Here is a 27,428-nt window from a genome sequence, read left to right as displayed (position 1 = left end):
TTGGTCTAGAAAACTGTACATGGCCCAAGGCTGCCCTTCTCAGGAGCAATCAGGGAGGAAGCTTCTAAGCTGCTGGTCTCCTGACTGACCATGGGGCAAAGTAAACAATCTGAATTGTGACTGCAGCTTTTAAAAGGCACACACATCTCCAACCATAAAAGGTAAGAATCTAACTTGCTAAGGAGGTTTAAGCACAACCTTTGAGAGGCTAATACAGGTTAAATGATAAAAAACAAAGAATAAAGATCTGAGTAGGGACAGTAGAGGCTGCATACTCCAAGAGAAACAGACCTCACAGAGTTTGTTGGTGCAGGTCTCTAAACAAATAAACAACCAAGTAACCAATCACCTTAATCTCTAGGGAGATAAAGAATGAACATCATGAGTAGATAAATTGTTATCTCATGATGTATCATATGTGCAATATGTTATTTAAAATGGTCACTTTTCAACAAAAAATTATGAGACATGCAAAGAAATAGGGAAATGTAACCCATATATAGGAAAAAAAAGCAAGCAACAGAAAACTTGGCCCAAAACAGTGCAAAGCAATTATTATACATGTATTCAAAGAACTAAAGAAAACAATGTCTGAAGTATTAAAAGTAAGCCCCATAATAACACAATTTCTCATTAAATAGAGAACATGAATAAGAAGATAGAAATGATAAAGAATCAAATGGAATTTTGGAGTACAACAATGGAAATTAAAAATTCATTAAAGGTGCTCAACAGATTTGAGCTGGCAGAAGTCAATAATCTTGATCATATATCAATAGAGATTATGTAATCTGAAGAGCAGCGAGAAAATAAGTGAAGAAAAATGAACAGTGCCTGAGAGAAATGTGGGATATCATTAAACACACTGACATGTGTAATGGGAGTACCAGGAGAAGAAAGGTGTAGAAGCAAATTTGAAGAAATATGGCTAATAACTTCAGAATTTGATGAAAAACAATCAACACATCCTCAAAGCTCAACAAACTCTAAGCAGTATAAATACAAAGAGACCCACAACGAGATGCATCACAATGAAAATGCTGAATGTCAAAGACTAAAAAATCTAGAAAAGTAGTTAGAGAAAAGTAACTGATTACAAACAAGGGAACGCCAATAAGTTTAAAAGCTGACTTCTCATCAGACACAGTAAAGGCCAGAAAGCAGCAGGATTACATAGTCAATATGCCAGAAGTAAAACACTATCAAACAAGAATCTTGTATCTAAAAAACTATACTTCAGAGGTAAAGAGGAAATAAAAACACTCTCAGATGAACGAAAGTGTATAGAGAATTTGTTGGTGGCTGACTTGCCTTACAAGAAATACTAAAGGCAGTTCTTCAGGCTAAAAACAAATCACACCAAAAAGTAATCTGAACTTATATGAAAAAACTATGAGTGTGGAAGAGTAATTACCAGGTAGTCATAAAGAACAATATAATTGCCTACTTATCATTGACTTAAAAAGCAACTGTATAAAACAATATGCACTACTGTGCTGTTGGGCCAATAACACAGAAATGTATATTTAACAATGTACACAAAAAAGTGGGTGACAGCAAAGATGTACTGGAGTAAGGAAATGATATGAGATAGAGATGGTATTTCACATCCACAAGTAAGGAAGAACTGAAAAATATAATTAAGGACTGAAGGAATTAAAATGTTATACTAGAAAATATCTATTTAATATAAAAGAAGGCAATAAAAGGGAAAAATCAAAGACAGACATACAGAAAACAACGTATCAATGGCAGAGATGGTTTTAAAACAAATAACGTGACCTAATAACATAGAACATAACAAATAACCTCATTTTATTGTGCTTTGCTTTAGTGCATTTTTCAGATACCTCAGTTTTTACACATTGAAAGTTTGCAGTAAGCCTGCATTGTCAGATGATGGTTAGTATTTTTAAGCAGTATGTGTTTTTAAAATGAAGGTATGAACATTGTTTATAAGACATAATGCTATCACACACTTGATATACTACAGTAGAGTGTAAATACAACTGTTCTATGCACTCACTGACAAACCGAAAAATTCACGTGACTTTATCACAATATTTATTTTCTTGTGGTGGTGAGGAACTGAACCTGTAATATCTCTGAGGTATGCCTGTATATGCTGTCTACAAGAAACATACTTTAGATTCAAAGGCAACAAAGGTAGGAAGTGAAAGGATGGGGAAAGAAAGCTATACTATGCAAACAGTAACTAAAATAGAGCTGGAGTGGTTACACAGTAGTATCAGACAAAACAGACTTTAAGACAAAAATTTTCTAGGGACAGAGAAGGCAGTAGAGTTGAGAGTCAACCAATCCACCAGGGAGACATAACAATTATATATACAACCTAACAACAGAGTCCCAAAATACACTTGAAGCAAAAACTGAGAACTGAGAACTGAAAGGAGAAACAATTCAATAAAAATAGTTGGAGACTTCAATACCCCACTTGTAGTAATGGACAGAACTAAGAGAAAATAGAAGACTATTATGTTATGAAGAAAACTATAAGCCAACTGGACTTTGATTTTATGGAAACAAGTCAAATACAAAAAAAACTGAACTATAACTAATATAAAAGGAAAGAGGAAAGTGTTCCACAATGGTTAAGCTAGTGTTCACAGATCTTTGAATAAAAGAATAAGAAATCATTCCCACTTGCAAATTCTAGGGTACTGAAGGTAAGCAAAGAAAAACTATATAAAAGTTTAAAAGAAAATTATAGTCCTTTAAACTATCAGAGTCTAAGTTATCAATGTAATTACATGATTAATTTCCTTCAAAAACTGTAACACTTAGAATTATAATGGGAATGAAGTCACTCAGTTGTGTCCGACTCTTTGCGACCCCATGGACCGTAGCCTGCCAGGCTCCTCCATCCATGGGATTTTCCAGGCAAGAGTACTGAGTGGGTTGCCATTTCTTTCTCCAAAAATTATAAAACCACTTGTCTTGCAACGTGCAACTTACACAGTCTTTTTGTCTTGCCGAAGAAGCTTAGATGAAAATTCACTTAGTACTTCTAGGAAAGCCAGATTAGGAGGTGGGTATTCTTGTCCTTTCTGATTTTGGTATTTAAAGGCAAATTCTATGCCATCCCTGAAATAAGAGAAAATATTGTCTTATTTTTCCAAATAGCTAGTATAGTTCTTCAATAGGCTAGAATTTAAAAAAAACAGTTGGGAAGGCAGCAAAATCATCACTGAGGGTAAAAATAAACTCAAATGGTAAAGTAATAATTTGCATGACATAGTTGCATGATAATATTTAATTTTAGTATTTATAGTGGAAAACAACTTATGTTTTGAAGTTATATTTCAAAACTTACATTGTAAAAAATAAAAAATAGCTCTGCAGCCACAAAGCTAAATTTCTGTGTAGCTTTCAGAGGTAATAGAATACCCTGGAAAGATACAGAGATTGTCAGAAAATTTGGTTCTTAAGAGTTTTTGTAAGGTACTTAAAAATTTTTTTATCATTCAGTTTTCAATTATGAAATGAGGATGCACAGTGTTTTTAAATGTATGTCTCCCACAACATTTTCTCACTGATAAAAGTGACAAGAATATTTTGTTAAAACTTTCTGTGAAAAGTCTAACATTTATTACTTTAAAAAATTGGTCAAATAATTTTTTGGTAAGTTTCAATAAGCCAGATTGTGTATAACAGTGTTTATTTAGCTCACTCACTTGTGGAGTGTGGCAACTGCTTCTCGTGTCTTGATCTGGTCCAATCCGAATGTAAGGGCAAAGCGACGTGCCAATTCTTTAATGCCACTGACATGGGCAGATGTCCTATCTAGGTTGGGCCCTTGCTCTTGAACAAGTTCATTAAACAACTGGTAGAAAGAAAAAAAAGAGGAAAAAGTTCATAGCTAAGAAATATTTATTGTTAGAATAGGTAATACAATTTAAAAAATATTTAAAAGCCATACGGTAAGATATGTTATTTCCCTTCTTGTATTAACAGTAGCCACACTTTCCCCTTCTCCAAGTCATCTACTATTATCTACTATTTCTTGAGCTCATTTTCATGCTAGTTGTGTGATTACATGCAAACCAGAATTTATTTTTCTACCAAAAGGAACATATTTTGGGTTGGGGAAAATGTTTACAAAAATATACTATGTATTCTTTTTGTTGTTTTCACAGGAATGGCAATATATAAAACGTAGGGTTCAGAACTTTGTTTTCACTCATTACATTATGTAAAAGAAGATCATTAAGATATATGAAATGTTTTTTCCCATCCAATGACAAAAGATACCAAAAAAGTTCTAAAACTGAGTGACGGGTTTTATAATTACATACACATTACATGTATTGCATCAAAATAACAGAATAAAAACTCTGGAATACTAAAGAATATAAAAGCCATCGTCATTCTGCCACCAAAGTTAGACACTTACATGTATCTGCCTCCTCTTTTATTATGAGAGAATGAACAGTCCAAGCTCTGATCTAAAGCCACTCCCTGCTTATGTACTGAATCTCACCCCCTTTACCTACTTAGTGGTTTGGTCCTGTGTACTGCTTTTTCCTGAATCATTAACTACTCCCTCTCTGTTAGATGCATGCATCTTAAAAAACAAACAACCCTAACTTCTTGATTCCATCTCCTCTGCCAATTACGGATGCATCTGTCACATTCTCTTTATACAACGTTCCTGAGAAATACTGTTTATATTTGTTTTCTTTACTTCCTCACCTCCCAACCTCTCAATTCACTCTAGGCACACCAGTTCATTGAAATAGCTTTTATCTTCTATTAATTATGTTGTCTACCTTTTTATGTTTCTTTAGCAATAGACTGGCTTAAACTACTTACTCTGCCATGACTAGAAACAGCAGTTCTTCCAGAGATTTTCAAATTTATTCATGAGTAATTGTTTATAAATCATTAAACTTTAAAATGTTTTCAGAGATATTTGTACACAATAGCCTTAAACTCTAAAATTTACATTCAAAATAAGTACAAAGAATATATTTCACTGTATAAAATTCAAGGAATATCAAAGTAAAATTCTCTTTTGTCTTTCCCATTATATATCATTCTTCTCTCCAAAGGTAATCAATGTTAGGGTTAAAGTTTGAAAGTTTTTTTTAGATCAATTTAGACACATTAATATATTACACATACATAAAGTTTTAATTTTTGTTTATATGGTACTGCACTATATTTTGTCCTGAAACTTGCTGTTTTTCACTTAATATTTTGTCTTACAATTTTTTTAGCTATTTCAGAATAAGTTTATTTTACTAGTCTTATGTTGATGAACATTTAGAGTATTTAGAATCTTGCAATATTACACAGACTGTTGCAATAAAACTGTCTTTCATATACATGGTTTTGTGCGTACCTGAATGTATCTATGCAGATACCTAAGTAGGAAAAAACTGGTTCAAAAGGAATGTATATCTTAAACTTTGAAATATACTGCAAAATTATATTCCAAGAAGGTAGGAGAAATTGCTTTCACAAAGGACCTTTTTCTTAGTGTATGTTTAACAATCATTGGTATATCTATCATTTTAATTCTTGCCAGTCTATTTGGCAGTAATAAATATCTCCTTGTTTCAATCTGTATTGTATTAATTATTAATGAAGTTATGTTTTTTCACATGTTTACTGCTTTTAAAGGAAAAGTTGCCTCTTCTGAAAAGTGGCTTTTTTCATTTGCTCACTTTTGTATGGGATTTGTTTACCTTTATTACAGATTTGTAGGATTTGCTATGTATGATTAAAAATATTTTCCCATAATCTGTCATTGGTTTTTCAATTTTGTTCAGAGTGCTGGTTGATGTATAAAGCTGTTTAAGTTTATATATATATTATATAATCAATTTTTACATTGTGACTTCTCTCCTGGAGGACTTCTCTACTCCAGTATATAAAAATATCCTTTTATATTCTTTCAAACTTTTAATTTTTAACATATATATATAATCCACCTAGTAGTTATTTTGGCTACATGTTTGGTAGGGCTATTTATAGCCATTTCTCCAAATACATAGTCAATGGACCCATCACCTATTAAAAAGGAGCTGATCCTTTCCCCACTGACCTTTATCAAAGGCTAAATATATACATACATACATATATACCTATAGCCACTACCACCCCTCATCTCTACTTTAATACTAGGCATTTATTAGGAATCTTCTTTAGGAAATGCACGTGACATATTTTCTTATTTGGATACTACTGTTGCCCCTTTAATTATTAAATACTTTTAAAATGTATTTTTATATTTGTTCTTTAAAAACGATCACTTTTTAAATATCCAATTTGGCATTTCATTTGGTCTAAGAGTAGATCACCTTAGGATTTCACCCATTTGAAATGTAAACTATAGGACTGTCTTCCTAAAGAAAAGACACATAACACATCTTTGTACCAGAAAGTATCCATAGTAATGTAGTAATATAATGATCTAATTTAAATGAGGTAAGATAACTAGCATATAATAATAAGCACATGCCAATACTCAATAATATTAATACTACTCATTTCTTTTCCTTCAAATTTCTTACCTGCTGTAAACTGAGAATGAGGGTCTTGGCACACTGAATTTTATCAATTTGCCTAGTTTTACTCAATGTTTCCTTAATAATATCACCATAGTCATTGTAATACTGTAAGGAAAAGAAACACAGTTTTAAAACTGTTGACATTTCATGACATAAAGAACAGGCTGGTGAAAAAAACGGAAAGGAGAGTAAGGACATGTTTAATTTTTAATGTTAAAAACCTAATGAGAGTTAAAAGATATTGTCTAATGCTAAAAAAATACCCATTGGACATTTAAAATTATGAAATAAATAATAAAACTAGAAAACTGGGAAATTCAAAGAGGAGAAGTGATATATGTGAGCAAAATTACTCATTCTTTACAACATGGATTCAACAGACACCACTTGTCCAGATCAAGAAACAGAACTCTGATAGAAATATCTTGAAGAACTAAAACCTAAACAGTCAAAATTGCTTACTTCTGGGGAGAGGGCCTAAACAAAGGAAGGGTAGATTACAGTAACAGATTTAACTTTTCATTAAATATTTTTGTGTACCCATTTCCCCTCACAATGTCTGTATTTTACTATTATATATAATATAAAAAATAAAAATGATTTCTTCAACAGTGATTGGGAAAAATTCAACTAATTTTATAATTCAATTTTTTGATACAGGATTTAAAGAGTTTTCCCTGTGAGTAAATACTTTGGAGAAACTCTGAGACTATTAAATCTGGATGTTATTTCCCAACTAAAGCCTAAAACCTATAACCTATGTAAAGAAATGAGTATATTAGCTTGACAATTGCATTTTATCTTCAAGAAGATGGGTATATACCCATGATGGGAAGCACACACACACAAAAAAGGGAAAGCAAAAGAAGGGGAAATATCTCAAAAGAATCATCTTTTCAGTGCAATTAAAAATTATCTCAGTGAAGACAAAGAGAAAAAGACGTATGAGAACACTAAAGTAGTTCAACAGGTAGATCAACAAAAATTCCGATTTTTAATAATCACATAGAGAAATGAGACAAAAAGCCAAATAGACAAGGATATATAAAGAATAGTAAACAGTGATTAAAATATTCATAAAAAATTAAAGCCTATAATGAACACAGGTTTGTAAAAACTGCTAAGGATGATAAAAGTTTAGATAAAGCCTATTTCTTGAACCCAAGACAGTACTGCTGAAGGACGACAAGGAAAACCATGGTAAGCTCATATTCATCCAACCAAGCCCTATTTAGATATTACTACTGGAAGCCTGTCCTTTGCTCACTTAAGTGTCCATATATCTGTGCTTGCTTTGTAATTTATACATCTATCACCACAATAATCATGCTGAAGTTTTTATATCTAGTGGAAAGAGTTAAGCTTTAAGTTAAAGAAACCAAATGTCAGTTTTTGCTACTTTAATAGTTGTGTGTGATCTTTGAAAGTTACTCTGCCTCTCTGAGCCTTGATTTCCTTTTCTATAAATGATGATTTCCTAAATCACAGTTAATGCAGTCAACAAAGATAATATAAAAGCCTTAGAGCAGTCTCTTGAATATAAATGGCATAGAACATAGGCAGCTATTCATTATTAGCATGTTATATAATGTTTACATTTCAGTTTCTCTGTAATCTATAACTGCCATACTACAGAAATTATGTCTTATTTAAACCTCTGGCTACCAACATAGTACTCATCACATTGGAGTTGTCTAGCAAAATATTTAGTTACTGTGTCATAACTAGAATGGAGCCCAAACATGGACAAAGACACAAGTGAATGAATGGCATACACAATATTCTGAACATGGGCAAAATAAAATACTGTCTCTGACATAAAAACAAGGCAAAAATACATATACCGATAAGTATGCCTGTTAGGTTTTATCATAAAGATTTTTGAGGACTGCTTTTTTTGAGTGTCAGAAAAAAATGGAGCTTCTGGGAAGAGCAGCCAGGAAGTCAGATACTTTTCAGAATGGTGTAAAACCCTCGATATCTCCGTACCTCCTGAGGAAAAAATCCCACATTCTCACAAAACATATAAGGTCTAACCTCATTTAATATCTTTAAATCTTACCTCTAGCTCCATTCTCATAAGCAATCTATGTTGCTATATCAAATTACTTGCATTTTCCTCAATTTCCTTTATCTCTGTACAAGTAGCCCAATCTGCCTAAAAGTCCTTTAACTAGTTCTTTGCTTGACTAATGAATGCTTCTCATCTCAGACTTAGTTCAAAAGGCACGTCTAACAGTTTTCATTAACCCTCATATTTTTTCAGAGTGCATCTATTTTATATATTTCCAGGGACCCCTATACATATCTCTCTACACTGTAGAAATGCAATTGTCTAATCACTTGATTGTCTCCAGCTTTAGACCACTTTGGAGAAGGAATTGAAAAATCTTTGTTAACTTTAGTGCCTGGCAGGTAGCATGGTAGGCACACATATAAACATCAGGAGAGAGAGATGTCATAGGGAAGAGAGAGCGTTTTCTTCCATAAGAAGGGTCCAAGGCCTTAAGAAAACAAAACAGCATTCTTTCTTATAAACGTAAGGAACTCGTACTTCATGGAATTGATATAATGGTATATAGTGATAAAAAACTCATAAAAAAGAGAAATTTTAAATATGTCAGAAAACCATCAATAATATTTAGGTAAAAGCTGTCAATTTTAGCTTGCTCACTACTCTTTCATTTTCAGTAACTTCTAAGGCACTTGGTGGAATGAGAAAAACAAGAATATGAAGCTACTATCTTAATCAATCAATCAATCAATCAATCAATCAATGTCCTTGACCCATTAAAAAAAAGACTATGAAACTATACCTTCATGTAGTGTTTAAAGATGTCTGCAGCTGCGTGCATGTCAACAATATCATAGATGATAAGTTTGCTGAAGGCAGCAAGTAGATTCCTTCTCTTGTGTAAGGCCTCAATTTTATTAGCTTCATCTTCTTCATCACCCTCTAACCACAGAAAATAAATTAGTTATGAACTTTGGCCCTTTATCCAAGGTAAAACATTGTAGACAATCTGTAGAACAAATAACTAGGCTATAACTTTACAAATAGGTACAATTTAGTTTTAGATAGGATAAAAATTATTAGCTGTACTGATTATTTTAGGGTGCTATACTTAGTTACATATTTATTAAACACTAGGCACTAAGGTTCTAGGAGATTATCATAGCAAAGACTAGTTATATAGGTTTTTTTCTCAGATTTTTGTGATAACAATACTATTGTCCTTTTACCTTTAAAATGCTGCCTTTTTTCTGAATATTCCTTATGTGCTAATCTATTTCTACAGAGAAGAAATTTACAGAAAAATTTAAGACACAGGGAAAAGTTTTCTTTTAGATATATATATGGGGAGGAATGGAAATTACATGAAGGAGTTAGTTTTCAGTTCTTGTCTTAAACGTGGTTACATTAGAAGCTGAGAAATAAAGTATATTTTGCAAACCATGTTATGTACATACATATTTTTTAAAACAAATCATTATCAAATGCTTTCAAACAAGTAGTATTTATTCCTCAGTTTTTAGATTCTCAGGTTTATCTATTTCTAATCCCCTTCAAAATATTTCCACAAGTCTCCAGATGATAAAAGTTGACACAGTTGTTTCAGGTTCTGTACTGACCCTCTCATGTCTTGGCCTGCTATTTAGAGAGAGTGTTCTTTTTCTCTTCTTTACATGTATATTCATAAAATAACTTATTCTCATCTTCTCTCTTCCCTTTCTATTACCTGGTCCTGTTGTGAAACACCAGTGCTTTTGGAAGTTGGAAATCTTTTTGCTTAGGACAAGCAGCAGGTAAATATTGTCTCCTAAGATTAACATGAACTCAGAGATCCTTTTTTCACAGTCTAGTATTTTCTAAAATGTTCTGTTAAATAAAGAACATTCCAATAGCACCAGGTAGATCTGTGGATTTCATATGCCACAGATCTTACTTAAGAGAGCTTAAATCATCTATTTCACAAATAAGCTATTTTATATAGTATTTATTTATAATTATTTATATTCAGTCTTATTTTGCTAAGTTTTCATCCTGTAGGCTCAGAACAATTTTGACTGGTGAGGTTTCATAATATTCTTTTAGCATTTAGTATCTTAGAGTCATGTTTTGTTAATTTAAGTAATATATGATCACTCCTCAGGAACAGAAAGGAACTCAGATGCTTTTCTTTAGAAAATTGTGAACCTGGATGCAGTTCTATTAGAAAAAAAAAATCTATCTTAAACATACATTTCAAACATGTGGGAAATGACAAATGTACACAATGATCCATTATAGTATAGCTTAGGATAGCAGAAGACTGGAAACTAGTCAAATATAAATCAATATGAGATGAATAATATAAATTATGCTATATTTAAATAATAAAATACAGTATAGCTATTAGAATTAGAATAAGGAACTCTCTGTACTTAGTGATGGGAAAAGATCTCTAAGGTACTATGTTAAAGGACAGACACTTCACTGTGTATATTATTATTATTGCTTTCTGACTTATATGATTGTATTAACTTTCGTTTAAAAGAGAGAAATTGTAGTAGTTTTTAGGACTGAATTGGAAATTTTTTCTTCAATCTGTTGAGGTTGTTAAGACAAGATCAATATTGACAAGATGACAGCTGCAAATACCCATGCTCTGGTTCTCCTCATCTTGGTCAATGAAAACATGATCCATCACAAAACTGAGGAGTTCAGACTGAAGTCCAGTATCTGGATTAAACACCAAAGGCTGAAGGCCCTCCCTGCCACCTGTCATTAATTGGTGGCTAAAAATCATCAAAAGATCACAGAGTAGCATGAAAGCCTGGAATGAAAAGGAAATACATCACTAAAACATTGTACAGTAGTAGCTACAAATGACAATATACTAAATTAAATGCAGTTCAGTAATGGTACCATAATAGAAATGCTAAGTATTCAAACTGCAGCTACTTAATTTTAATTTCCAAACATAATAAAATTACTTTTTCTCATTATATACTAGTCATATTTACGACTCTTCACTTCCCCTAAATATAAACTATTTTTTAATTTGGCTGTATTAACTCAAAACGATTAAGAGATTTTTGACTTGAACTTACAAAAAATGAACTGAATTCAACTCTGGAAACACAAACTGAATTACTATATTAATGACAGAGATTATAAATCAATCGTATACTGCATAAGCAAAAAAATAAGCACAAATCTTAAAATTAAACTGTATAATTCAATCAATTACAATATAGTACATTAAATCTGTAAGCTACCATTTTGGATTCTTCTTTTAATAATCTACTGTAAAACAAAATTTTGAACCATAGGTTAAACTTGGATTCAAGATCATTCACATAAAAAACAGTGATGCAAAGCTTCCCAACAAATGTATTCACATAAAGAACTTTCAATATATTTTCCCATAGAGAATACATTACAGTTATATTGCCATCCATTGCTATTTAATGGATGGTACAAAATGAACTTGTGTCATCAATTTACTGTTATAGAATAACTGAGGGCTCTCACACCCTAAAACAATCCATTCACCCCTCTCTAAAAATTGACTTCTGTGGAAAACACAATTTTGGTATATATTTGGAGATGGTTGTATACTTGGCTGTTTACCTCCAGCAAGAATCACGGAAATTCATGCTCTAAGTACACTACCATGAAATACATAAATTTAGAAACAAGTCACTTGAAAAGAGGAGAGCATGAAAGGAATCTAGGGAAATGTATATTTTTAACCGAGGCCATACTTTTGCATGTCACCAAACAGTGATGATGCAGAAACACTGAATTTCTGGCTTCAGTGTCCTGAGTTACATACTTTTAGATTGTACTGGTTAAGTTCAGAAAATTTAGAGAATAAGGTTTAGGAAAGATAATCTCTGTTCCCATTTTAAGTTAGATGCTGATAACTTAATAAAGAAGAGACCTTACAAATACCCTATTTGTAAGATGAGATAGCACAGGGTTAAGTACTATTGTATTCTTTAACTAGATATAGACGCTTTCTAGTTGAACATCAGAATAAAAAACAGCATGGAAAAGATATATCTTTTTTTTTTAATAGAAGCTCTTCCTAACAGAACAGTTTTAGCTTACAAAATCACTTTGTGAAAATGGTATTGCCTTGGGCTTCACTTTGACTGTCTTTGGTCTACACCCCTTGCCAAGGGTGAGAAATCTGTTGGCCCAATGGGATATGCCCATCAGCACCCCAACTTTATATCTTTGTCCAGAGACAGGGATTCAGGAACTTCCTGCCCTCACAGACTGGATTCTACTATGAGGGGCTACACAGGCATCCTTCTGAGACACACGGCATCCCCAGTGTGTACCCCTAGGCCCCAGGATAGTTAAGGAACAACTTGTTTAAGGAAGTGATGCTGACAGTTTGGATATGTGGGTTAAACTGTTCACATGCATATGTGAGAAGTTCTACCTGGTGTGGGAAAGAGCTGAAGGTAAGATGAGAAGAAAGTGGACCCTAAGAAGCTCCCATTCTGGTAAAGAATCCTCAGGTTCTGGTATAGAACTCATAAGAATTAAGAATTCTAAACTTAAACCTGACCTCACTTGCCAAGGTACAAAGATGTATAACAAGTTTGTTAGCTTACTTTATAACTTAAATATTTAGACATCTATACTTTTATGCCAGGTCCAATAAGATAAACTACATGCTAAGAACTGCCATAAAAAATTATATCTTAAAAAAATTTACATCTTCTTATGCTTCTTCAATGCATTTGAATTATTTATATTGAGGGCTCTTAACTGACAGTCTCTTACCTGTTCCTTCACTGGAGTATTAACATTAGATAGGCACTGCTGGCAAACAGCCAGAAAGGACTTCACTGTTTTCCTCAATACCAACAAGTCCTCCTGTAAGACACAAATTTGCAAGCATGAATTATAGTATCCTTGAAAACTGAAGAAATAATAAATGGAAAATAGCCGAACCAGTTTATTGTTAAGGAAATTCACAAAACCAAATTTATCACTGGGAACCAAATCATAATTTCCTAGTTATCCTAATGGAAGGGGCAGCGAAACTGATAATCCCAAATACTCTGTTCAATTTCGCTTTGGAATGCTCAGTATGATTTCCTCCAACATATTTCCTTTATAAATATGGTTTACTTGGGCTGGTATTAAAATTGATAGTCATTCCTATTACAAATACTAGATGTAGTAAAATGAGGAAGTGCAGCAGCATCTGAAAAAAAAAAAACCAATTAAGCAATAAACATGTACTGAATTTTTCCCATATTCTCAGCATTCGGCAAAATGCCAAGGCAAAAAGATAACTTTAAGATAGTGTCCATGTTCTCAAAGAGTTAATATTTTAGCAGGGAGTTAGACCAATCATAGAGTAATTGTTTGATTTTTTGGTATCAACTCTAATTGTAGCAGACAGACATGGCTGAGTTGGAGACAGCTTCATAGAAAGACGGGCTTTAATCCAAGATTGGATAGGTGAATAGGTTTTAATCAGATGGCCATATTACAACATTCAATATGAAACACTGGAAAACTATAAAAGGAAATTTAAGTTTATCAAGTCCCTATAAAGTGCCAGGCACTGGTAAGAGGGCTGTTGTATAATTTAATATTTATATTGATTATAAGAAGTAGTTATTAGTAGCAAAGATTGAAAGCAGGACTGTCTGATATCAGAGCTCATATTCTATTCAATGATTAATAAGCAAGATGCATGCAGATAACTCAGTATTATACTGACATTTAAAATAGTAATGAATAATAATTAAATGAGCATAGGCTGGTATAGAAATAACTTTTAAAAAGTATTCTATGAAACTAAGATTCTTTAAGCTTTTCTATTTTGCATAGTTGACAGTACTTATTCCTTTTTGGAATCTTCACATCCCAAATAATGATACTTCAAAAATTACATATATTTCCTTTTGCTAAAATGAGTGCAGTTATTTTGAAGGAATAAGACCCTCTTGTGCAGAGTAGTAAATAGGACACTGTCTCCAGAAACTTTAATGTTCCTGTAGATTAACATCCAACAATCAAACCTCAACATTTCTTGATCTTCTTTAATTTCAAAAACTCATAAAGCAACAGGGGAAAGAGACAAGAGAATAGGCAGTCACAAAAGAATTTAAGGAGTTCTTACATCGGAAAGCTTAACCCAGAGTCAAGAGCAGTCACAGCAGGGTTGCTAAAAAGAGTTCTGAACAACTAAAAGTCATCTACCTATAAGGAAAGGTGTTTCAGAAGGCACAGAATGTTCAAAAGCCTGGAGGTGCTTTTGAGAGACTACTGTTGGGGTGCAAATGGGAGGAGAGTGGTGACAGAAAACAAGAGAAAGAGGACCCATTTCCATTTAAATGGAATACAATTTAAAATTTCATGTTATGTATAATATCATATATGAAACAAATCGCCAGTCCAAGTTCGATGCATGATACTGGATGCTTGGGGCTGGTGCACTGGGACAACCCACAGAGATGGTACAGAGAGGGAGGTTCAGGATGGGGAACACGTGTATACCTGTATACACGTGTATATGGTATATGGCAAAACCAATACGATATTTTAAATTAATTAACCTCCAGTTAAAATAAATAAATTTATATTAAAAAAAATAAAATGCCATGTTAAATTACTTGGCTATTATCCTGTCAGCAATAAGGAGCTAATGAGTAAGGATTTTTATCATGAGGTTGCTAAAAGTTTATGCTAAGGAATCATACTCAACGAAAAGGGAGAAAGATGTAAAATAGCAAATAAAATCTTAATAGTATTAATAAATACACTCTTCTCTTGAGGGTTTATTATGTACCAAATGCTGTGTTCTAAGGGGCATGGTGAAGAGCAGGGAAGCTGGCATGCTGCAGTTCATGGAGTTATAAAGTTGAACTGAGCAACTGAATGGATGACGATGAACAGGCATAAATTTAAGTCTCACAGTCACCCCTATGAAGTAAGTGATTAATATGCCTATATTACAGAGGAGGAAACAGGTTCAGAGCATCTACAGATTTTAAGTGATAGAGTAAGGATCCATACCTAGTGCCATCTGACTCTAAAGCTTATGCTTCAAACCATCATCCTACAGTTCATCATATTAACAGATGCCATAGAATATTGGGCCTAAAAATAAAATGTTGTCAGTAAAGATGTTAACACAGTGTAGAGAAATTAAAGCAGCAGAATTGATAGAATTTAGGCGCTAACAGTGGTTATGTATGGATGTGAGAGTTGGACTGTGAAGAAAGCTGAGTGCTGAAGAATTGATGCTTTTGAACTGTGGTGTTGGAGAAGACTCTTTAGAGTCCCTTGGACTGCAAGGAGATCCAACCAGTCCATTCTAAAGGAGATCAGCCCTGGATGTTCTTTGGAAGGAATGATGCTAAAGCTGAAATTCCAGTACTTTGGCCACCTCATGTGAAGAGTTGACTCATCAGAAAAGACTCTGATGCTGGGAGGGATTGGGGGCAGGAGGAGAAGGGGATGACAGAGCATGAGATGACTGGATGGTATCACCGACTCAATGGACATGAGTATGAGTGAACTCCAGGAGTTGGTGATGGACAGGGAGGCCTGGTGTACTGCAATTCATGGGGTCGCAAAGAGTCAGACACAACTGAGCGACTGAACTGAACTGAGGAGCTAACAGGAACAGAGATGTTGCTGTGACTCCTAATTTCTACGTAGTTGCCTACTAGATAGATTATGGTATAAGTCACCAAGATAGTTAATACAGGAACAAATGCTAAGGTAACAAGTTTGGCTTTAGGGATGCTGATCTGCAAATGCTGAAAGATATCGTTAGGTAGTGAGAATAGGAAAAAGAAGTCCAAAATGGCAGTGGCAAAAAGACAAGGAAGGGAAAAGTCTGCGAAAATAGAACAAACGAAGGAGTGAGGACCTTAGGTAAAACAAACAGCCCTTCTGGCTAGCCCAATCTACATAGGGCAGGCTCAGAGGGAGGAAAGAAAACATAAAGAGAGGAGCCAAAAAGGGGACTCTCAAGAGTCTTCTCCAACACTGGTTTTTCCAGTGGTCATGTATGGATGTGAGAGTTGGATTATAAAGAAAGCTGAGTGCCGAAGAATTGATGCTTTTCTTTTCTTGTATTTTGGATTGGACCGCCCTCACACCTGAGGGTGTATTTTCCTTTGCTTGCCAATAAAACTGAGCTATAACACCGGTCCATCCATCACTTCAAATTTTTGCTGCGACTGAGGAAATTACATGGGGAATGCTTAAAATTCTCCAAGCCAGACTTCAGCAATACGTGAACTGTGAACTTCCATATATTGAAGCTGGTTTTTAGAAAAGGCAGAGGAACCAGAGATCAAATTGCCAATATCCGCTGGATCATTGAAAAACCAAGAGAGTTTCAGAAAAACATCTATTTCTGCATTATTGACTATGCCAAAGCCTTTGACTGTGTGGATCACAATAAACTGTGGAGAATTCTGAAAGAGATGGGTATACCAGACCACCTTACCTGCCTCTTGAGAAACATACATGCAGGTCAGGAAGCAACAGTTAGAACTGGACATGGAACAACAGACTGGTTCCAAAGAGGAAAAGGGGTATGTCAAGGCTGTATATTGTCACCCTGCTTATTTAACTTATATGCAGAGTACATCATGAGAAATGCTGGGCTGGAGGAAGCACAAGCTAGAATCAAGATTGCTGGGAGAAACATCAATAACCTCAGATAGGCAGATGACACCACCATATGGCAGACAGTGAAGAAGAACTACAGAGCCTCTTGATGAAAGTGAAAGAGGAGAATGAAAAAGTTGGCTTAAAACTCAACATTCAGAAAACTAAGATCATGGCATCCGGTCCCATCACTTCATGGCAAATAGATGAAGAAACAGTGGAAACAGTGGCTGATTTTATTTTTCAGGGCTCCAAAATCACTGCAGATAGTGACTGCAGCCATGAAATTAAAAGATGCTTACTCCCTGGAAGGAAAGCTATGACCAACCTAGACAGCATATTAAAAAGCAGAGACATTACTTTGTCAACAAAGGCCCGTCTAGTCAAGGCTATGGTTTTTCCAGTGGTCATGTATGGATGTGAGAGTTGGACTATAAAGAAAGCTGAGTGCCGAAGAATTGATGCCTTTGAACTGTGGTGTTGGAGAAGACTCTTGAGAGTCCCTTGGTCTGCAAAGAGATCCAACCAGTCCATTCTAAAGGAGATCAGTCCTGGGTGTTCACTGGTAGGACTGATGTTGAAGCTGAAATTCCAATACTTTGGCCACCTCATGGGAAAAGCTGACTCATTTGAAAAGACCCTGATGCTGGCAAAGATTGAGGGCAGGAGGAGAAGGGGACGACAGAGGATGAGACGGTTGGATGGCATCACCAACTCAATGGACAAGGGTTTGGGTGGACTCCGGGAGTTGGTGATGGACAGGGAGGCCTAGCATGCTGCAGTTCATGGGGTCGTAAAACGTCAGACACGACTGAGCGACTGAACTGAACTGTAACACTGGTCCACCCACTGCTTCCAGTTTTTGTTGCGGTGAGACAGAACTGAGGAAATTACACACTCCCCCCGGCAATATCCTACTAAAGATGTCTAATAGTCAGCTGGATGAGTTCAAAGTCCACAGTAAAGAATCTGAGCAAGAAAAGATTTGGGAATCCTCAGCATTTAGAAACAATGGAAGTAGATGAGACCTTTAAAATGAGAATATGTAAATAGGGCTGACAAAAGTACCCTGGGGAACACCAAAACTTAACAGATGGATAATAAAGAAAAGCATATGAAGAAATCTAAGAAATAGTCTGAGAAGTAGGAACAAAATCAGAATATGGCATCCCAGAGGTAAGAAAAGGAAACATTTAAAAATGAGTAAAATTGAGACTTTGTTGGTGGTCCAGTGCTTAAGAATTCACCTTGAGAACTGTACCTTAAATACACTACTGCAGGGGATGCGGATTTGATCCCTGTTCAGGGAACTTGGATCCCATAGGCTTCAGGGAAACTAAGCCTGGTACCACAACTACAGACAAGCCTGAGCAACACAACAAAAGATCCTGTGTGCTGGACTGAAGATCCCCCATACTGCAATGAAGATCCCACCTGCTGCAACTAATACCTGACACAGCTAAAAAATAAACAAACAAATAAAAATATTAAACAATAATAATGAATAGAATAGTTTAATGATGACAAATGTCACCAAGAGAAAAGAAAAGGACTTGAAAGTATTACAAGAATAAAGCAATAATGTTATGAGTGACCTTGGGGAGAACACTTTCAAAGGGATTGTTCAGTTGCTAAGTTGTGTTCAACTCTTTTGTGACTCTGTGGACTGCAGCACACCAGACTCCCCTCTCCATGGGATTTCCCAGGCGAGAATACTGAAGTGGGTTGCCATTTCCTTTCCCAGGGGATCTTCTGACCAAGGAACCAAACCTGTTTCTCCTGCATTTACCACTGAGCCACCAGCAAAGCTCTTCAAAAGAACTTTGCTGTTGTTCAGTTGCTAAGTGGTGTCTGACTCTTTGCGACCCTATGGACTGCAGCACACGAGGCTTCACTGTCCTTCACTATCTCCTGGAGTTTGCTCAAATTCATGCCCATTGAGTCAGTGATGCTATCTAACCATCACTTGTCATCCCCTTCTTCTCCTGCCCTGAATCTTTCCCAGCATCAGGTTCTTTTCCAATGAGTAGGCAGGCTCTTTGCATCAGGGGGCCAAAGTACTAGAGCCTCAGCTTTACCATCAGTCCTTCCAATGAACACCCAGGACTGATATCCTTTAGGATGGACTGGTTGGATCTCCTTGCAGTCCAAGGGACTGTCAAGAGTCTTCTCCAGCATTACAATTCAAAGGGATCAATTCTTCCCAGGTGGCACGAGAAGTAAAGAATTTGCCTGCCAATCCAGGAGTCACAAGAGATACAGGTTCTCTCCATTCAGGAAGATCCCCTGGAGTAGGAAATGGTAACCCACTCCATTATTCTTGCTTGGAAAATCCCATGGATAGAGAAGCTTGGCAAGCTACAGTCCATAGGCTCACAAAAAGTTGGACATGACCGAGCACACACACTCATTCAAAGGAATTAAAAGGGCTTAAAACTGCAATGGTAGAAAGGATAAGCAAGCAAGCAACTCTTTCAAAAAAGTCTGACTGTAAAGAGTGAGAGGAAAAATAGGACAGCTACTGGAGAGGTCTTTGGGGGGTCTTTGTTGTCCTTTTCATTAGAAAAGATTTGAAAATGTTTGTTGAATAAATAACTGAAAGAAAAACAAAATGCAAGCCATGCTATGAACTAGTTTAGACCTTAGAGAAACTGTATTTCAGGATTACAGATTTTAAAAATCTATAAACAAAAGGGTTGAAATATGTATTCTCTGAGGTTCTATGGCATTCTGTGAATCTGCTGAATTAATCTAGGCACTCAAATGAGAACATACAGGTGTTAACTGGTAAACCTAGTATTCAAAGGATGAATGCTCACTCTTCCTGCTGGTACCTAGAACAGTGTTTGGCACATGGGCAGATGTTTAGTAAATACTTGCTGAATGATATCCAAGTATACATAATACAGATGATAGCACAATCCGAGGGAAAAATAAATGTGTTCATTTTACTGCACAATAAATATAGTTAAAAATGATGCCAGGAGGCATTAATGCTCTTTTATTCCCTTAAATTTCATGGTTACTGTGCAGTTTGAAGCCGTCTAGGGAATCAGCCATTGCTGGAGCTGGAGACAAAAGTTTCCTTTAAAGGTCAATCATAAAGCAGATGTGCCTTATATAAAATGATTACTTGCCAATCCATCTGAGAAGTTGTAAATTTAACATCACAACTAGGTAAGCAACCTACTGATTGCTTAGTAATCAGCAGTAGCATTTTAAGAATGTAGAAATGGAAAGCAACTAAGGAAACAGAAGCTTTTTTAGCATTAAGTTTAGCATAGATTTGGACAGAACTTCAATATTCAGTGCTCAAGAAAGTTAACTTAATTGTAACCAGTTAGAACCCACTGAGAGAAGTTTAAGTACCAACAATTTTAGGTAAACAGGCACGGATACTGTATATTGAACAGAGGTAGCTAATCTCAAATAGTAAATTCCTCTGAACAGCTGAGAACAAAATTTTAGTTCTTTTGGATTTCAGAATACTGTGCTTTATTTATTCATCCTATAATTTTCCCACAAACCTCATTATGCTAGCATCTCACACTACATAAAGTTAACATCTATTGGCAGTTACTGTGTACTAGGCACTAATCTAAGCTTCTCACATATTAATTCAACTGTGACGGGTATGGATATTATCACTTCAATTCTACAAATGAAGAAACAGGCTCAGAAATGTTAAACGCAGACCCAAAGACAAAGCTATAAGTGAGGCAGTAAATTAACCAGAACAGTTTGCCTCCAGAGTCTATAGTCTTAACCATTTTGCTATAGTGACTTTCTATAATGCAGGAAAATTAATATACTGAAGAAACAGGCAGCATTATAGAGATAAGAAATATGAGACTCAGATAACTCAAATATATAAACAAAAATGCAGGTCAACCCAAAAGACACTGAAAAAGAACAACACATGAGCTAACTTATCTGTAACAGACTGTGATTTTAAGTGACTAAAATTTTTAGGGAGTGCCTCTAACACTCTGAACATGATGGGATTTCTATTTAAATTCTTTCTAGCCAGAGTACTTGCATTATAGTGTTAAAAACTGAAGGCAGAGTTAGAACAGTAATCTCTTCTCTCAGTCCATATAAGAGAATATAGACCAAGAATACAGTGTTTCCTTTTAAATGCTTTCCTCTAGATGAAACCAGTATTTTCTCTTATTTTCAGAAAGCAGCTTGGGGTTAAGAGCACTCTCCCTTAAGTAGTTATGGAAAGGAATTCAAAAGAGTCAAGTGAGAAGATGACACAGACTTAAATTATAATATCTTAGCTATGTTCTTTTATATGCATTGTGCAAGTTGCTTCACTAAGAGAAGCTTTTGCTTCCCTGTAGATTTAGTGAAACCAAGAATCAGAAGATTGAAACCCAATATGCTCAAATGTGAAAGGGCTAAAAGAGCTTCAGTTTTTCAGTGATCTATTGTTAAAAATAAAAGAAATCTCTCTTAAAGAACATGATGTTTTGAAAATAAACCCTAGTCAGCAAAATTTCAACAAATAAGAGCCCCAAATAAGGCTAGCACAATTAAGATAGTGAATTTATCATATAAACTATATTAGAAGTTTTCTCAAAGGTACAAAGGCTCAAACTTGACTTACCCTAACATCTTGGGAAGAAAAATGCAGATTGTCCTTAAAGAGCCAAGTATCTCAACATGATTATAGTCAGTGAGGAAAGATAAGGGTTTAATTCCTAAACACACAAAACATAAAGATCTTGACAGTTTTTTTTTTTTTGGTCATACCACAGGGCATGTGGGATCTTAATTCCATGACCATGGATCAAATCTGCACCCCCTGAATTGGGAGGCGAAGTCATCCACTGAACTCCCTGGAAGACCCAAACAGGCAGATTTAAATGGGTGATTTCCTTTCATTTTTGCATCATAATTTTATGTGTCCAGAGGAAGACTACATTTGGCTGTCCTTTTATCCACAACTATGAAATACGGGTTAGATAATCATAGAAACTGAAGCCATGGAAAAACTAGCAATAAATATCTAAAATTATCTGACAATTGTACATTTTCAGAGTGTGCAGAAGTAAAATATGGGAAGTTGTGAAATAAGGACCTAGATCAGGCCAAAGATCTTAGAATATGAGAATAAAGCCTGTTAATAATTTAGTGAAACATTTTTTGTGATTAAAAAATGGGGCACAAAACTAAGCTAGTTAAAAACAAGACCAAGGGGTTACTCTACCAGGCCAGGTACTGGCAAACCTTTTGGGTATAGGGTCAGATAGTAAATATTTAAGTGTTTGTGGGTCATAATGTTTCTGTTACAGCTACTTAAGTTTGCCTTTGGAACAAGAAAGCAGCACATAAATGAATGAGCATTCTTGTGTTTCATTAAAACGTTCCTTTCAAACACAGGTGTCTAGTCAGATTTGCCCCATGGGCTATATACTTTGTCTAGTTTGTATTGGGCTACAAAGCTCTTTGGACATATAAATTGCATTATACTTTTATGTACTTAGCATCATTATTAACATAAGGTTCATTAAATTATTTTTCAGCTCAACTAACTTATTATCCATAGTAAATATGACAGAAACATATTTCATTCACTTGGGACACATCAGTGGGCAAGAGACAAAAGCCTCACCATTGCTATAGGGTAAACCCTATGGAATATCTTTGAAACTGCTTTCATTCACGAGTAACTGCTACTAGCTTCTCTTCTGAAGATAAGGAGAGTGTGCCACTTCTGTGAATAAATAACAGTAAAATACTGGATTTTAAAACCCCAAATGTAATATCTAGTTTTCAGTGTTGCTTTTCTTGGTGATCTGAATCCCCACCTGCTGACTCCTGCCACTGCCTCAAGGGTAATCCACTTGATCTAGGAACCCTTAAGCTGCCTACTGTAGTTCCAAAACTCTTCTGATTTCTCTTTTCTGTGGTGTACAAAGATGCAGAAAGCTAAAGGAGGAGTCAGAGGGACGGGGGAAAGTAGTGACTGTTAGGAGCAAAGCGAGAGATGTGAATTCTCAAATTTTTCAAAATACAGATGGAGGACAAAATCTACCATGCTATATTCCAAACCTACACTAGACACTGAGCATGTTTATGTACTTCCATAACTTTATGTAACAGTTCATTTAGCCTTAATTTTTGGTTTTGGCAGGGGAGAAGATTAGGAAAGCACAGTCTAGGACTGCAATTTAATGTTATCAAAGCAACAGTTATTGCTGACTAAAACATTTCTTTTAATTTAATCTTCCCAACAACCCTATCCAGCAATGAATATCACTTATTAGGAAACTAAAGTTCAAATATGAAGTAATTTGTGTACCTTTGTTACAGGTGGTAAGAAATGGAGCCAAACTTCAAACTCAATTTAACTCCAAAGGCCATGTTTCAACACAAAAAATGCTGGAAAGATATTATTTATAAACTGAAAGTTTCTTATATATATATAAATTGGGTCAGCAAGAAGAAATCATTTAAACAAATACCTAGTAATTACAGAATGGCCACTGGAAAAAACATTTTCAAAATAAAAAACCTACTGCAGAAAGGAAAAGTGATTATTTTATCACTCAGGGAATATTAAATAATATTAAATACTTACATTCCTTTATTCAAATAAATGACCTGACAGGAAAGTAAACTTCCTTTAGTATTAATTTTGGTGAGAAAAATTTCCAATTTCTGTACTGAAGAGCGGGAAGTGTTATGCTTTTTTAAATATTATTTTTAAAAAATATCTGGCCACACCACACAGCATTAAATATTGTTAACACTGCTTTCAGCCTCTAATAAACTTAGTTAAAACACATTTTTACATTATAATAATGGTTATTTAGAATAGATCTTCTCAGTCCTGGCTCACTGCTTAGATCCTGAGGTGTTAAATAAATCAGGAGTTAAGAGTATTTATAAAGTAGTACTTTAAAGACCACTGTCCCTGTGCAAGTAAAAACAGCATCCAAATGGACAGGCTAGGGAAGCTGAGGAAGCCTTATGCTGTCCCGTCACGGGGTTGGAAGGCATTCCTTACCAGAAAGCAAGCTCCAAAAAGCAGAGGCCCAGGAACAGGGTTGCAAACACAGCATGGAATTCCTAATAAGATGTTGGAATCATGAATTGTACATGCCCCTCTAAGTTGAACATATTTACTTATGATTTCCAGAAATTTTTAGAATGTTAGAGTCAGATAAAATTTTGGACAAGTTGAGAGTTTAGTATAAACAGCCATCTACTTATGTATTCCAGATTTATGAAAAAAAAAAAAAAGAACCCTCGAGGAGCTGAAAAGGAAATGAATATAAAACAAGTCCTGGATCTTTCCCTCCTAACTTTCCTAGACCAGCCAATCAGGTACTTGAGACTGGACACAACATTAATAGAAACAAAGCTATCAAAAAATCACTCTGAAGTCATGGACCAGTCAAAAGGAAAGGCTTAAAACTAAAACCAAGTAGACAGTTATTGAGGATAGACTTCTCAAGAAATAAAAAGGTAGGGAGGGGAGATCTAGAAAAGAATGAAGCAAAATGGTTGTATAATTTATTCCTAGAGGGATAGCTATTGTTGCCAGCTGTTGGCCTCATTCCCTTCCCCTTCAAAGCAGTAAACTCTGCAGACTGAGGTGTATTATCTGTATTTTGTTATTATAAGAGTTTTGGGGCAAGGACCTAAGTAAGCTATCTCTTTCTTATTCACAGATATTAATACTCTACAGGACTTGGAAGGGGAGAGGAAGAGGTCTAGAAAGAAGACATACACAGCAAGGTTGAACATTTCTCCTCATGGGCCTTAGCCACCATCAGTCTCATCTTTACCCTAACTATTTGGAGGTAAACAAGTTGAAATTTGCAGAGGAGAACCTTCAGTCAAGAGTGTAACGGAGGAACAAATTTCATAATAAGTATGCTATACTTCTCAGTAATAATTTGACTTGTAGCTCCCTGAGGGATGTAGATTTTCTTTAATTTGAAGACTTAAGGATAAAGCCTGGGTCCAGAATACCGGGATGTTTCCCCCAGGCTATTCCTACTGCTGTCTAGAATAGAAACATGCAGGATAACGCAGAGAGCACCACAAATTTAAGATTACAGACAGTAGGACAGCTCCTCCCAGGAGGAAAATAAAACTGAGGATAAATTCTAGATCCCCAGGCCAAAAAAGGCAATAGGGATATTAGTTCAGCCCTAACTCTTATTTACCTGGCTCTTTAAATGTCTCTGTATATGTCCAGAAGGAGCTGAAGGAAGAAGTGTGTTTTCTGCTACAGAGAAGAGAAACTGAAGGCTGCTTCTACAGGACCAGCACTAGGGGGCACCCGAGCAAAGTATACTGAGCATGGCCTGTGAGTTTGCTAAAGAGCTTCAACTCTGGAAATTAGGGTAACAGACGAAATACCCATCGGTGAAACCCAGTGGACTACCATTTTAAATAAATAGCTAATCCTGTTCTTGACACAGTCTTCTCATATACTTCATTTTATAGAATACTGTTCACTGTTAAGTTATAATTTGAATTTAAACTTCAAATATAACTACCATTCATAATCCCCCAAATGACAGTGTTCATGACAAAAGAGAAAGAAGAAAAGTAAATTTTAGGAAGTGCTCATTAAAGAGCAATTTGGTAATGTGTATTAACCCTTAAAAGTATGTACAATCTTTGACCAAGCAATTCTAAGAATGTAAGATGAAAAAATGCAAAACACAGAACAAGCTTTTGCACCAGAATGTCCACACAGAATTTTATTACTTAAAATGTGTAAACAGTCTAAATATCCAAGAGAGCAGTAAAATAAATTATAAGCTACACTATGTACTATCATGCATATGTTAAAATATTATCTATAAACATTAAATACATGAAGAATATGTTAATTGAAGAGACACAAAATTATAAATACATCATTATCTTAATATGACTGAAAAGTATGTAAGAAAAAGTACTGAAAGAAAATACATCAAAATATTAACAGGTAGTAAGATTTGGAAATTTCATTTTATGTATATAGTTTTTATAATGAACACATAAGTAAGAAAGCTCGAATTTATGAAAACCATTCTACCTTATATTTTATACCAAAACCAAACATGCATAATTTATTAATTAAAAATATAAGTGACCTTTTCAGAGGTTTAAATGAATTTCTATAAATATAACAACAATGAGCAGAGAAAAACAGCAGTCAGGTGGCCAGTTCCTCACTAAATAAATGGCTCATTCTATATTAACAGTTATTCAACAATAAAAAAAACAAAATTAATTCATGTAGTAAGACTTTCATGTTACCTCTACAAAATCAATATTACAAATGTTAAATATATAGACCCAAAGGGTTTGCTGTATTACATTTAAATTTCAGGAAACAAATTAAAGGGGGAAAAAAAGGACAGAATTTCAGGTGCATCACTAGCAAAGTTTTCCATATACTTTAACTAAGCCACTGACTTTACAAACTGAGCCATTTAGAAATCATGGTAACTTCTCATTTAAATGCCTTGAGGGATACAGAATGACCCCAGAAAACTGCCATGTGTCATACTTTTTCAATATACAACTGACAAATGATATTGTTCAGTGAGGAATCAACCAATGTGTCCTTAGAAAATTTGCTTTTAAAAAAACCAACTATAACAAAACTCCATAAAAAGTAGTTGTATCAAAAGCTTTATAATACAAGATTTTAAGGAGTAGTAACAGAAAGAAAGTATGTTGAGATTCAGAGACTTGCGCTATAAGTGTGATTTTAGACAACTCTCAATTTTTGTTAAGTATTAGGTTTCTTTTCTGTAAAAATGGGATTATAATATCCACTCTATAGGATTATTAAGCAGATTTAATTAAATTAGAACATTTATATTAAAACAATTAATAACATGTAAAATATAAACAAGGTAAAAATAACAATGTCCCCTTATAGGTTTCATCAAATTATTTTCAAATTCCTTTATAGCTTTAATATTACATTTATAAACAACAGAAAAATGCTGTAACAGCAAGTAAGATACAGAACATACTAGTACTTTTTTAGCATTCATCTAAGTCCAACAACTCAGTGAGTTATTTGTGATAAACCAAAACTTAAGATTAGAAGATGGAGAATCAAAAAATTTTCATAGTAGTAGTTTTTAAAAATCATCTTTTAAGATATTAACATTCACTTTAAATATCAGCAACAAAAAAAAATCCCTCAAAAAGTATCAAAAGGTATAAATGGAAAAGTAAATTTCTCTCCTTATGCCTGCCCCCAGAGAATTTCT

The 27,428-nt window shown here is 34.7% G+C and overlaps 1 protein-coding gene and 1 long non-coding RNA gene across 2 annotated transcripts in view; one reads left to right on the top strand and one right to left on the bottom strand.

Annotated features, from left to right (window-relative positions):
- STAG1 (STAG1 cohesin complex component) overlaps nucleotides 1-27,428 on the bottom strand; it is a 472,075-nt gene that overhangs the window by 11,751 nt on the left and 432,896 nt on the right. Inside the window, exons 23-28 of the mRNA XM_069564764.1 lie at nucleotides 13,324-13,416; nucleotides 11,179-11,353; nucleotides 9,353-9,492; nucleotides 6,540-6,641; nucleotides 3,696-3,844; nucleotides 2,977-3,105 (exon numbers count right to left, since the gene is read on the bottom strand). Of these exons, the coding sequence (XP_069420865.1) occupies nucleotides 2,977-3,105; nucleotides 3,696-3,844; nucleotides 6,540-6,641; nucleotides 9,353-9,492; nucleotides 11,179-11,353; nucleotides 13,324-13,416 (788 nt within the window). The remainder of the gene's footprint in view (nucleotides 1-2,976; nucleotides 3,106-3,695; nucleotides 3,845-6,539; nucleotides 6,642-9,352; nucleotides 9,493-11,178; nucleotides 11,354-13,323; nucleotides 13,417-27,428) is intronic.
- LOC138426576 (uncharacterized) lies at nucleotides 10-25,758 on the top strand. The gene is made up of 4 exons (XR_011251705.1): nucleotides 10-161; nucleotides 10,300-10,343; nucleotides 24,870-25,001; nucleotides 25,403-25,758. It is a non-coding gene; the product is annotated as an uncharacterized lncRNA (long non-coding RNA).

This window comes from Ovis canadensis, chromosome 1 (assembly GCF_042477335.2).
Source record: "Ovis canadensis isolate MfBH-ARS-UI-01 breed Bighorn chromosome 1, ARS-UI_OviCan_v2, whole genome shotgun sequence".
Classification (NCBI taxonomy): domain Eukaryota; kingdom Metazoa; phylum Chordata; class Mammalia; order Artiodactyla; family Bovidae; genus Ovis; species Ovis canadensis.
The sequence above is the reverse complement of the archived record's forward strand: the minus strand, read 5'-3'. Positions and strand labels throughout refer to the sequence as shown.